Source organism: Castor canadensis, chromosome 9 (assembly GCF_047511655.1).
Source record: "Castor canadensis chromosome 9, mCasCan1.hap1v2, whole genome shotgun sequence".
Lineage (NCBI taxonomy): Eukaryota > Metazoa > Chordata > Mammalia > Rodentia > Castoridae > Castor > Castor canadensis.
This window is the reverse complement of record NC_133394.1, coordinates 53,731,123-53,744,518: the sequence shown is the minus strand read 5'-3', so window position 1 is coordinate 53,744,518 and position 13,396 is coordinate 53,731,123. Positions and strand designations below refer to the sequence as shown.

General features: G+C 34.9%; 1 protein-coding gene and 1 non-coding gene across 3 annotated transcripts in view; one reads left to right on the top strand and one right to left on the bottom strand.

Moving 5' to 3' along the window:
- Nucleotides 1–17: 17 nt before the first annotated feature.
- Nucleotides 18–13,396, bottom strand: part of Bbs7 (Bardet-Biedl syndrome 7) — a 42,682-nt gene continuing 29,303 nt past the window's right edge. Inside the window, exons 14-20 of one of the 2 annotated variants that reach the window (XM_020156707.2) lie at nucleotides 8,317–8,456; nucleotides 5,135–5,299; nucleotides 2,730–2,839; nucleotides 2,515–2,618; nucleotides 2,264–2,387; nucleotides 1,283–1,458; nucleotides 18–501 (exon numbers count right to left, since the gene is read on the bottom strand). In XM_020156707.2, coding sequence (XP_020012296.2) covers nucleotides 1,316–1,458; nucleotides 2,264–2,387; nucleotides 2,515–2,618; nucleotides 2,730–2,839; nucleotides 5,135–5,299; nucleotides 8,317–8,456 — 786 coding nt within the window. In that variant the 3' untranslated portion in view covers nucleotides 18–501; nucleotides 1,283–1,315. Of the gene's footprint in view, nucleotides 502–955; nucleotides 1,459–2,263; nucleotides 2,388–2,514; nucleotides 2,619–2,729; nucleotides 2,840–5,134; nucleotides 5,300–8,316; nucleotides 8,457–13,396 lie in introns of those variants that run through there. The other variant, XM_074041644.1, reaches the window with a different exon arrangement.
- Nucleotides 9,425–9,532, top strand: LOC141411151 (U6 spliceosomal RNA). Its single transcript, XR_012435992.1, has one exon. It is a non-coding gene; the product is annotated as a U6 spliceosomal RNA (small nuclear RNA).

Sequence of the window (13,396 nt, the reverse complement as noted above, 5' to 3'; positions counted from 1 at the left end):
TAAAACTCAACCGTATGTGTCTTTAACAAATTTTTACATTTAATATTTAAGACTTGCACATAAAATGACATCGAGAATCGTTTTCTGCAAAATTCATGAGTTTACCCTTCTTGAAAATAAAGAATAGCTTATTTTCCATTATCTCTATGCCATTTAAAAACTCCTAAATAAGATATTCCCCTGAAATGAGTAAATATGAATTAAGATTAATGAACAAACTTCTATAGCTTCAAAGTCTTATTTTCCTTCATATAAAACAAAAAGAAGTTAGTGGAGACTAGGGCGAGAAAATCTTAGATGCCCCCATTCTCTTGTAGTTCTCTTCTGTAGCTTGACTGGTTGTGGCATATCCAGTTAAGATCCCTTGTGTCTGAGCAAGCTCTGCTAACTTTTCGGCCACAATTTAAAGCACTAATCCAAGTTAAGCATTTCACAAACTTCAGCAGGGTCATAAAATGTCACCAAATAAGAAAGAAGTAAGTTGCAAACAAATTTCAACTCCTAAAAAAAAATAATTGGTAGATAGGTTACTACATTGGTTGATGACACAAAGGAATCAGGAACTTGGGCTCTGTTCCCAGCTTTATAAAATACTAGCATGTCCTCTTAATAACATTAACTTCACTGAAAATCAGTAATGATTTGACAAACTTATAGAACAGTTCTGAAGATCAAATAATATGTAAAAATAAGAAATGCATTTTCAAGCCTATAGTTTACACAGTGTAAACTATATATGGGTCTTATAAAAATTGAATCTTTTTATTTTCCAAATGTTTCCCAATTTATAGAAATTAAAATATCCACTTGCCCCAAATTTATTAATATCTAATCATTCCATTTGTGTGTTAAAAATTAAAATTATCTTTACTTTTGTTATTTTTTTAACCACTACAATAGAGTATCTTTATTTTTATTCCTATTTGTCAAAAGAAACAGAAGCATTACATAAAAGTCATATCTCAATTTTTTTTATTAGTTTTGTTTTTTGAGACAAGGTCTTGTTATATAACTCAGGCTACCCTTGAACTTGGTGTGTAGCCCAGAAAGCCTCCCAAGTACTGGTATTACAGGTCTGTACCACCATGCCCAGGTATGGTAAAGCAAAACAAGTTTTAAACTGCAAATTGGCACAGCACATAAATAAAATTTTGCCAATATTACAAAGTTATCCTGTGGGCTAGAGGTGTGACTCACATGGTAGAGTGCCTCCTTAGCAAGCACAAGGCCCTGAGTTCAAACCCATACCACCAAAAAAAAAAAGAGAAGAGAGAAAAATTACCTTATAATTACACTTCAACTTTTTGTTGTTTTGTTAAACAGAACATGCAGCATCAAAGAAAGCAATCAATGCATTTTGGTCATAATTGTCAAGAATTTCCAATAGAAGAGGTACTTTAGTTTTTACATTGGTGCCTTTGAACTTAAACTTATCAATGAAAAGATCGGTGATCATGCCTAAAAAGAAAAATGTTATTTCTTTTCACTGATAAGTTCTTTTAAAGATATAATGTTAATAAAATATAAACTATTAATTCAGACAATCAACTGCTGGCAGTTTTTGAATTTCTATTGATACATATATCTCAAGTGGTTACTTTTCCACTTAAAAGCTTTATCTAATCTATTCTTAAAAGCTTTATCTAATCCACCTATGTGTTGAGCATTCTTAGATCATAAAGATAGTACCGTGTGCAACATACAACAGGTCTTAATGTATACTGCTAACAGAATTGTTTCTCTTGAACTGTTCCTTTCTTTGTCCCTACCACCTTTCTTCCTTTATGTTCCTTTCCTCTTTTTTTTATAGTTTGTAAAACATTCACCTTCTTACCACCAAAGCAAAACAAGTTTTAAACTGCAAATTGGCACAGCACATAAATAAAATTTTGCCAATATTACAAAAGCATTTTTTATATTTTATAATAGCAATAAAACCTGAAAATTCTTTGTGTGGAAAGTCTAAATTACTACACTTCATCGATTATATTCATCTCATACCACATTTCTTCACATACACACACATATTCATCAGTTTTAATTCATTTTTAAATTTTTACTTACAGTTTGTCAAGTAGAGCATGTGCCTAGCAAGCACAAGGCCCTGAATTCAAACCCAAGTGCCATCAAAAAAATTAAAACTAGCTTGGCAAAACACAAATATTCTGTACAGTAAGTTGGCAATACTGGTTCATAGCTATTATAATCTTTGTCTCTCTCTGCCTGGCTTCTTTTACATGGTCCATGACAAACAGACACTAACCATAGAGTCTTTCAAGATGTGCAGGTTGCTTTTTGTATTCTTCCTGTAGACGGTCTGCCTCTTCTAGAATACAGCGATATTCTGGGATCAAAAAGTTTGTGTTTCCCTCATGAACCTGCAATTCCTTATTTAAAGTTAAAAAACAGAAGGATCTTAATGGTCAAAATTCAACCCAAAATAACATTAAAGTATAATTTTGGAAATTTCATTATTTAAAATAATGATCATGAATCTTTAATACCTGTACTTACTTTTAAAGCATCAATTAATTGCACTTTCTTGGCCAAAAGCAACTGGTACTCCAGCTTTGGGTGGATTAACTTTAAAGTATGTTTGATTGAAACTTCATTTATCTCTAGAAGAAGTTGGCCAGGTACAATTAGATAAATCACTTTCATTAGAAACATTATTGTAACAACTACAAAAAATCAGAAAGAATGATAGACTTTTCTTTTTCTTTTTTTACCATATGATATGTTGAGGTTAATTTTCCTTTTTGTAGCTTCTTTAGAAAGGACATCTTTTAGGATGGATATTGTAGAAATGTTGTCAGACTTAAAAACTCCTTGTCCTTTTCTATAAAATTAATATATTTTAAAAAGAAAAGCTGTAGCAAAAGTTTCTCCATAAATACATATTTTATAACTAGTACTTACTGTTGAGATTGCATTTGATTCTAGATTTCTTTTTGTATCATTAATATAAAGCATACTTAAACATGCAGTTCTTTCCTACTACATTAATTCGGCTTTTGAACTCATGAAACTAAAGACACACCTCTAAAAGATCACAATATATATTATTATTACTTAAAACCATCTTTTTCCTCATTGTCATTAATATTTGCAGTAGCTAAACTCTTATATAGAAAATGCATTTAGAATTGCTTACTTACATTTACAAGTAAGCATTTTTTATGCAATCACACAAATTACAAATGACTGTATGCTTCATCCTTAAAAGAAATCTGATACCAAACCTGAAAGAGTGACATCTGTTATTTTTCCATGCTCACCATCAACTGCCATTGCTTATGGCCCCAGGACCTTATTTTTCTTTAGGAGACCCTCCTTCTCTTCTCTCCTGCTTTTCAGAGGCAATGGCCTCAGTTTCTGGGACTTCAGGAATAAACATTTAGCAGTATATTGCTTATCCCTGACCACCCGGTTCAAACTAGACAATGATACTCAATCCTGAGACTTTTACTGGACCTAACAGAAAACAGAGGCTCTATGGCAGCTGAAAAAGATAAAAGGCTGGATTCCAGGAGCTGGTAGTGGCCACTATGTCACTACATGGTAAAAAATCAAATACAGAACTAAGCAATGGAAAGAGCTAACATATGACATCAGTTAAACCACTCATCAAGTTTTGCCTAACACAAATTATTGCTAGGCTTTTAAGTTATGTGAACCAATAAATTCCTTTCACTTGGGTAAACCTGCTTGCATTTGGTTTCCTTTTATGATGACCAAAATTTCCTAATTAATACACACTGTCTTTCATGTATTCCATGTTGCCTTTTCATTTGGTTTTCATAAATACACACACACACACACACACACACACACACACAATCATTTATGTTGACTAGTTGTAGCAAATGCTAATTGCCTGTTCTAGAAAGATGAATAATAGAACCTTCCTATTTTTATCCCAACTATGTTTAAATAATCATGATATTTCCACTAATCTTTCCTCTTAACATATGATATTTAGTAAACATACAGTGCCAGGCAATATGGTATGACTAACATGGTTTATCTTCTTTTAATCATCACAATTCAATAAAAATAAATGTTACTATTTCTGTTCTTCAGAAATGAAAACTAAAGTTCAGGGAGTTAAGCAACCAGCTAAGGTCACAGATCTGATGAGTCAGAGCCAAGACTCAAACCAGAGCACAAGTTCCTATACTACCTCCAAATATGTATTTTTTATTTGGGAACCTGAAAAACACTTATTGAGGACTTACTATGTGCAGAGTCATGTGCTAGGTACTTGAACTATAGTACAAAGATAATTAAAAACAGACTCTGAGCTGGGCACAGTGCTGCACGAGTTTGAGGCCAGCCTAGGATAAGTGGCGAGACACTGTCTCAAAAAATCAGATTCTCCTCATAAAGACACAGTCTAACTTAGAGAGACAAGCTTACATAAAAATTATTATATACTTCAAGCAAATAAGCACCAAAGACAGAAAAGAATAAAATGTTATGAATGTTATGAGAGGGCTAGGGGTGTAGCTCAGTGATAGAGCACTGTCAGCATGCACTGAGGCCCTGGGTTCAATCCACAGCATTGAAAAACAAACAGAAAGCTACGAAAAGAGAGGAAGTCATATTTCAGGTTTCAGAAAAGTAGCTATTTAAGTTGGGCCTTGAAAAATAGCATGCAATATGCATTAGAATCAGTATTAATATTCAAATCAATTTGGGAAGGACTGCCACCATTGTAATGTCTTTATATTGGTGACTAGAATATACAGAATATATTTGCCATTTAATCAAGTGTTTTACAGCAATAAAATTTTATAGTTTTCTTCATGAAGCTTTTGCATATTTCTAATGACAAATATTACTACAGCCTTTATGTGGACATTCATTATTGCTATTCTGAAAGGGTCTTTAAAGCTATTTTCTAACCAGTTATTGCTGGGAATTTAGAAAAGGTATTGATCCCTGCATATTCATCTTTATTAATCACTTTTCTAAACTCAGTAATTCTACTTATTTTTCAATAGATTCTCTTGAACACTTTAGGTTTTAGTTATAGGGTTTGGAAATTATTCCTGTTTTGAAAGAATGAAAAACTTAAGATATCCCATGTACATATGACAAGAGTTGTGAATCAGTCGTAAGTTTGACTTACCTGTAGATACTTTCCAGTTGTGTATCCAGAAAGGTGTTCTGAAAGTAAAATGTCACACTTTCTCCTGCTGGAGGTTTTTCGGGAACTTCAGGCAGGCAAAAAACCACCCAGGAGTGAACTTCAGCAAAACTGAACTGGCCTGTTAGAGTCAGTGTATTCATGGGTCTGTAACACAGGCATGTGTTTATTTGCTTGAATATGTGAAAGTAGTATATGTGCATATTTACAAGCAGCATTTCACAACAGTAGCTAAACAAATATTAATGTTTTATCAAATTAATCATATCAAATAAATGAACATTTTAATTTTATGAAAAAAATGTAATGCTACAAGCATATAAATAGGTTTTTTTCCATGATAATATGCTTTACAAATAAAATTAAGTTTATTTAGATTTCTTTCTTTCTCTCTTTTTCTTCTTTTGTCTCACTAAGTAGCCCACGCTAGCCTCCAACTTGAGATCCTCCTGCCTCAGCCTCCTGAGTGCTAGAAGGCATACGCCATCATGCCCAACTACATTCTTTTAAGTTTCATTGAGTATTTCTACTGTAAAGACTATCAAACACACTTACACATGAATTCCCTTAGGGGAAGAACCAGCATAATGTGGAGCAAAGAACTGGGCCTTTAAGTAAGGCAGGAATAGATCTGAAACCTTGCTGAATTATTTACCAGCTGTGTGCCAGTAGGCAAGTTAGAGAATAGCTTTTTTCTTGCAGGGATATGGGATAATACTTTCTATCTTGCAAAAGCACATAATAAAGTAACAAGGGGGAAAAAGGTTGAAAAATAAACCAACACCAGGCATGATGATGTGACACTCACCTATAGCACTTAGGAAGCTGAGGCAGGAGAATCAAGTTCAAGGCCAGCCTGGGATACATAATAGATTCTATTTTGAAAATATAATTAAAATAAGTTTAAAATAAATCAAATGGATAATCAGCAAAAACTGAAGAAATATAAAGTATATCAGATGAAAAGTTCAGAAGGAACTTCAATAAGATATAGAATTAACGAATCAAATAGCTGGAAGTATCTTTTGTTCAGATCAGTCCTCTCATTTGCAGATAAAAACCCTAAAATCCAGAGCAATTACATCACTTCCCCCAAATCCCATAGGAACATATTATAACCCAAGTCTCTGATTCGCAGTTTGCTGTTCCTTCTAGTACAGCATGCTGCCTCCATCCATGCTTAAGCAGGAAGTCACATCAAAAAGAATCTATGTGGACCCTTGGTATCCAAGTGTATATGGTTCCAAGGAGACTGCCTGTTGAGTAAACACCACAAATACTCAGAATGTAAAGAATTCAGTGCTGTACTGTGGATGCTTGATTCATTTTTCCCATAATGCCAGCCAACTTCTGCTAAAGACATACCACCTTTCGACAAATCTCAAATTTTCACTTCACTGTTTAAATTAAGCACATTATATTTTCTTTTTGGCTTAGGAAGATTACCACAACTTTTAGTATTTGGGTACCACTTGCTTTTTTGGGAGGCATATTTTCACATAATTAAGGGCAGAGAAACACTGAGCATATCACACAATGTTTTAAACACTAGTGAGGGTAACACAGAACTGAGAGCTTCTCTGCATCCACTAAGCTGCATAATGTGTATGGAAATTTACATTTTTTGGTTTTGAAATTTTTTTATTATTTATTTATTTATTAACCACACTTAGTCAAAACCATGTGCAAAAATCTTCCGCTAGTACTGGGCACTGATGGCTCATACCTGTAATACTCAGGAGGCAGCCATCAGGAGGACTGCGGTTAGAAGTCAGTTCAGGTAAATAGTTCTCAAGACCCTGTGTTGAAAATACCCAACACAAAAAAGGGCTCAAGTGGTAGAGCAACTGCCTAGCAAAAAAAAAATTCTGTGAATGTAGTCCTTTTAATGCTTTCCAGAAATCTTCTTTAGGAATTTTCCTCCTTATATCTGACTTCCCCCACCACCACCCCCATTCTGGTAGTACTATGGTTTGAACTGAGGACCTCCACCACTTGAGCCACACCCTTAACTCTTTTTGCTTTAGCTATTTTTCAGGTAGGTCTCACATTTTTGACCAGGGCCAGTCTTGGACTGCTATCCTCCTACCTGTACCACCATGGTGACTTGTTGGTTGAGATGGGCTTTTTGTCTGGGCTGTCTTAAACCACAATCCTCCCAACCTCTGCCTCTCCAGTAGCAATACAGGCATGAGCCACCATGAATAGCTTAAATGACTTATCTTTTAAATTATAAGCTGCAATAGAAAGCAGCCTAAGGCTTTGGCCTTAAATCATAACTCTGTTTTTTTTTTTAATCTGATAGTTACTTTTCCAAGCCTTGATTTCTCATCATTTGCAAATAGAGACATGACCTATCTTACTGATAAAATAATAATTGATAAAACACAAGCATATAACACAGAAAAATTATTCAAAAATTGTTCATTTCTTTTCCTTCTCTTTCACTTAAGCCCATGTTCCCTATGAACAGGAGGATCCTTAAGTTGGAATGGAAGTCAAAAATAATAAGAACTATGATAATCAATTACTCTATCAGTATTCACAGAGGTGAAAAAGAAAGAAATATGTTTGAAGCTAATACACTGAATCCCTGTTCATGGAGAACTACTGTATAATCTAAATGCTAAACAATATTTGCTCATAACAGATGTTTGAGAAAACTACTAACCTAGTAGTTTCAGAATGGTGATATTTGAGAAAGACAGAAAAGTACAACCCAATACCGCTTCTAAAGTAAGTCAAAGAATCTTATATTTATTTAAAATGTTAAGCCAATAACTACATAGTAAACACATAAGAATTACTTAAAATTTTAAATGTAGAAATAGCATTAAACGTAGTATAGAATTTATACTACAAAAGTTAAAAGGAGGTTCATCTGAGTACTATAACAAAAATAAACTGCTCTCAACAAGGTGCCAATGGCTCACAACAGTAATACTAACTACTTGGGAGGCTGAGATCAGGAGGATCACAGTTTGAGGCCAGCATGGGTAACAGTTCATAAGACCCTCGTCTCCAAAATAATCAGAGCAAAATGGACTGGAGGTGTGGTTCAAGTAGCAGAGGGCCTGCTTTGCAAGCACAAATCTGAGTTTAAACTCCAGTCAACCAAAAAAAAAAAAGTAAAATAAAATAAACTGTTCTCTCCTTCGTCCTACCTGTTGTGATCAATAAAGTGAGTTCTTTGATGGAGTGAAAGAGGTTTGATGGGGTACTGACGGACCTGACAGGTTTTGGGTTGAATTCTGGGAGTCACATATGCTTGAAGTGTGCCATACTGGCCTTCAATTGAGCGAATCTGATGCAGCATAAAGGAGAAAAGGAAATAATAATTAGCAGCGTAAGTATTTTTTCAAAGAGCAACACAAGTTATCAAGTACTTATATCTTAATTTCTTTTTACTATTTTGAAGGTTATAATGGCACTGTATTAAATACTTTCTGACACTAGAGTAAAGGAATACTAAAAATTATTTTCACTGTCAATAGCAAAATTAATCAATCTCTAAGTTATCCCTACCACATATTTTCAGTGGATTTGTGTATACTTAATAATCCTAGGCCATATGAAGACAAGACACATATTCTCAAGTACTATCCTGTCATTTCTAAAAAGATAGGTGCATAATATGTTTTATAAGATTCACAAGAAAATGGCTAAAATCTAAACATAAATGAATTTTCAAAATAACTAAAACTCATATGAAGACTTCATTTCCTTAGGAAATGGGATTATACCATAGAAGTGTTGTTACAAAAATCTATTGACAGAAAGAAATGTTTCCAAGAACTTAATTCTTAACTTTCTATAAAAATACAGAAGCACATCATAACTAATTATGGCATAGGTAGACTGGAAATTTTTTCCAGGTTATTTTGAATATGGCTGATTTGATATTCTAAGAATTCAAAATACTAACAGAAAATGATTTATTAAACTGTGAAGACCTAAATTAAGAGGAACATAAAGCTGTCCAGCTTCTCTCTCTGTTCCAATTCATGAGGCAGACTGTAACACTTGGTGAACTACAAAGATAAACCTCTTTTATCTAACCCATATTTTACCTTATACCTTTTATGGCATGTGAGAAAAATAAATGTTTTATGATGTCTTACAAATAGAGAAAGAGGAAAGATAAGAGGATTAAAAAGCTAATGAATAAAAATAAAGGAGCAGAACAGTCCTAATAAATCTGTATTTTGGGTTTATTTTTAAAAAGTAGGCTTGCACTGGAAGCAGAATTTTTCCACAGTAAAAAGCGCTTCAGTGCTCACCTTGGCAGCATACATACTAAAACTGGAATGATACAGAGAAGATTAGCATGGCCCTGCACAAGGATGACACACAAGTTTCTGTGCAAATTCATGAACTGTTCCATATCGGAAAAAAAAAAAAAAAAGAGAGAGAGAGAGAGCACTTCCAAAACAAATACTAAAATTTTATATAAAAAAAAAAAAGCATTTTTGACCAGGTATGGTGGCTCAAGCCTATGATCTTAACTACTTGGGAGGCGGAGATCAGGAGGATCACAGTTCAAGGTTAGCCCCAATCAAAAGTTTCAGTGACCCCATGTCAATATATGACTAAGTTAGATGGTATATACCTGGCATCTCAGCTACCTCCCTGCCTATGCATAAAGCAAGACCCTACCTCAAAACAACCAATGCAGAAGGGGCTGGCAGAGTGGTTCAAGTGGTAGAGCATCTGCCTAGGGCCCAAGCCAATGCCAAAAAAGAAAAAAGCATTTTTAATCATGAATATAATAATTCACATTTATTATTTTACAATTCCAATAAAGCAAAATTGGTATAAGCATACAAGCCCCCTGAAATCCTACTACCCTGAGATGATTATGATTACTATTTTGGTAGTTATCCTTTTATATGTCTATGTATATATAAGTACAAAAACCAGACACTACATAATTCATAGGAAAGAACTCTGTTTATATCATAGACTTTTTTTTTTTAGTGAGACCAGGGTTTGAACTCAAAGGAGTTTTGTGCTTGAGCCACACTTCCAGTCCATTTTTGTTCTGGTTATTTTTGGAGATGGAGTCTCTCAAACTATTTCCCTGGGCTGGCCTTGAATCTCAATCCTCCAATCTCAGCCTCTCAAGTAGTTAGGATTATGGCATAATCCATTGGGGCCCAGCTATATCATGGACATCTTGCTTTTATTTCTAACACTCAATTTTCTCCCCTTATCTCTGCCTCTTCTATTATCATTATCTCCCTCCTCTACCCAACCACTCATGTCTCTCTCATATTGTATAAACTGCTATACACCCCACAGGTATGTTTCTTTTTATATCTTTCTTCATATCATTATAAACATACACACAAACACACATGGATTTATCTGCATTTTTCTGCTTTTCTGGAATTCCCTCCATGCTAACATATATTGGTATGGCTTGAAGATGAAATATCTCCCACATGATCATGTATTGGGGACCTGGTGACCAACTGAGGATTCTGGGGAAGTGAGTGGATTCTGAGAGCACTGATTTAATCAATGAATTAATCCTTTGATGGATTCATAATTTGATGGCATTACTGTTAGATCATGGAAACTTTTGGTGGGGGACCTAGTTGGAGGAAGTAGGTCAGTAGGGACAGTTTTTGGAGGCTGTATTTTGTCCTGTTGGTTGCTCTGCTTCCTACTATGGGGTGAGCTGCTCTGCTCTGCCACAACCTTCCCACCATGTGATGGACTGAAACCTCTGAAATTATGAGCCAAAATATTTCCTTTCTCCCCTTAAACTGTTTCTCTCAGGTACTTGGTTACAGCAACAACAACAAAAAAGTGACTGACACAAGTATATTGTAATATTGCATGGTAGGGATAGTTATTTATTTAACCATTCAATCACTAATGAGTAGTCTCTTGGTTCCACTTTACTGCCTCTACAAGCAATGTTCCAATTAATTATATGTACATCTGTGTGTTTATTACTGTGACTTAATTGCTATTAAACAGATACTCCTAAATGGCACTGTTACTTGTTTTTCAAAATGACTAAGAATTTTTTCACCAACTTTGATTGGCAATGTCCTCTTACCCATCCTGTTACCTATGATGCTGTTCCTAAATATTTTTGCCAGACTGTTAGATAAGCAGAAATTGGTTATTTTAATTTAATGTCTCTAATAATGAAAAAATTTTTGTTAGTTGTTTTGATTTCCTCTTCTATGAACTGCCTATCTGTATTCCTTATTTCAATGGTCTTCGTTATTAACGATTCACAGCTTATCTTTATATTTTATTGTTAATTACCTATTATCTGGAAGATAGTTAACTGTTCTTCGTTTTAAATAACTAGGTACTTAATTTATCTGACTTTATTATATTTGTCATAAAAACTCAGTAGGGGCTGGGAGTAGCTCAGTAGTAAAGCATGCATGAGGTACTTGTTTAGCATGCATGAGGTCCTGGGTTTGATCTCCATCATGAAAGAAAAAGGGAAAGGAAAATAGAGGGGAAGAGAGGACAGAGGGGAAAAAAAGGGAAAGGAAAGTGAAGAAAGAAAAGAATTCACTTAATTTTCTTCCAAAGGAAGGCCAGTGGTGCCAACACCATTTTTTAAACAGAAGTAGCAACTGAATAAAAAATGTTCCCTAAGTAGGTATGGCATGCATTAAGTTCTCATAAATGTGTGCTCTATTTCTAGACACTATTCTGTTGCACACTGTATTTACTCAGGCTTGGAAATACCCTCCATTATTTTTATTATGGTGGTGTCAGTATATTTTATCATACAGCAACATAAGTCCACCTTACACTTCTCCTTTTTCATAGTTTTCTTGGTTCATCCAGAAATTTCTTTTGTCCCTCTGACCACCCTACACAAGCTGGCAGTATTACCTTACCCCACAATTCCAACTAATCTTGGAGACAAAAGGAATCAAATACTACTCACAAACCATTCACCTGGTGAGACCAGATCAGAGCTTCAGCTTGTACACCAATACCAGGATTGGATATATAAGGAGTAACTGCAGAACTTTTACCAAAGATTGAACTTTCTGTGCTTCCTGACCCTGGTGTTTTTAAAATTTTATTTTTTATTCTTCCTGTATTATTAACATCACCATCACTATTTTATCCCTATTCTTACCCTCTATACTTTCCCTCCTTCACCGATCTTCTGCCCAATTACTCTTTCTACCTCTCCTCATCCACTTTTTCCCCCAGCTTCACCTCCCCCACCTATCCTTCCCCAATCTCTTGCCATACTACCCTTCCCTACCACACACTCACCACCCTCTGACAAGCCTACTGTACCAACTGTACACAACTCCAGTCCCCTGCAATCCCTGACACAATCGCCCTCCACTACAGCAGAGATACACTCACACACGCACACACACACAAGGGCCACAAAACCCAGCAGCCCCCATATCTCTTCCCCCTTTTTAATGCCACCTTTACCAGTTCTCCAAAATCTATAATTAACCTAATGACCATCACCTGACCCAACTCCCACTGTTTACAGATATTATCATCAAGGGGTATTCTGTATAATATGTAAACAATGGCTCTGGCATTGACCCTGTGATTTTGTTATTGCTAAATTACACCATTAAGTCAGGGACAGAAAGAGCACATCAACCTAACTAACAACCAAGTCACTCACAACACAAAAATTAAATCAGGGAAAGAAACCAGGCAATCAAAACCACCAACTAGCCTATCAAAACCATAGTTGCACAACACCAAGGGGAGCAATGGCAAGAAGGAGGGATGGAAACCACTCCCCTCAAAAAAGCAAATCAATACAGGATTCAGTGGGAAAAGAAGAAAACGGATACCCAGTTCCTGACCTCAATAAAACAAAGATAAATGTCACTAAGGATTCCTGTGATACCCACAAAAAAACCCTCAATGAAGCAATTTTGGAAGATATCACTGAAAAATAAATGGAGAAGATACCAGACATGGTTAACCATGATGTACAAGATGCACTCAAGAAATTTCAAGACACCAAAAATAAAGAACATGAGAACACACAGAAAGAAATAAATGAACTCAGAGAGGACTTCAACAAACACCAAAGTGAAACAAAGGACACTATAAAAAGATAGATATATGAATTAAAGTTATAAACAATAAACATAAAAGAGGAGTTAAACAAAGATATGGAAAACCTCAGAAAAAGAATTAAAGAGAAATCCTGGAAATAATAAGTCCCTTTAGTCAAACAAAAACACAGTGGAAGGCCACACCAGCAGACTA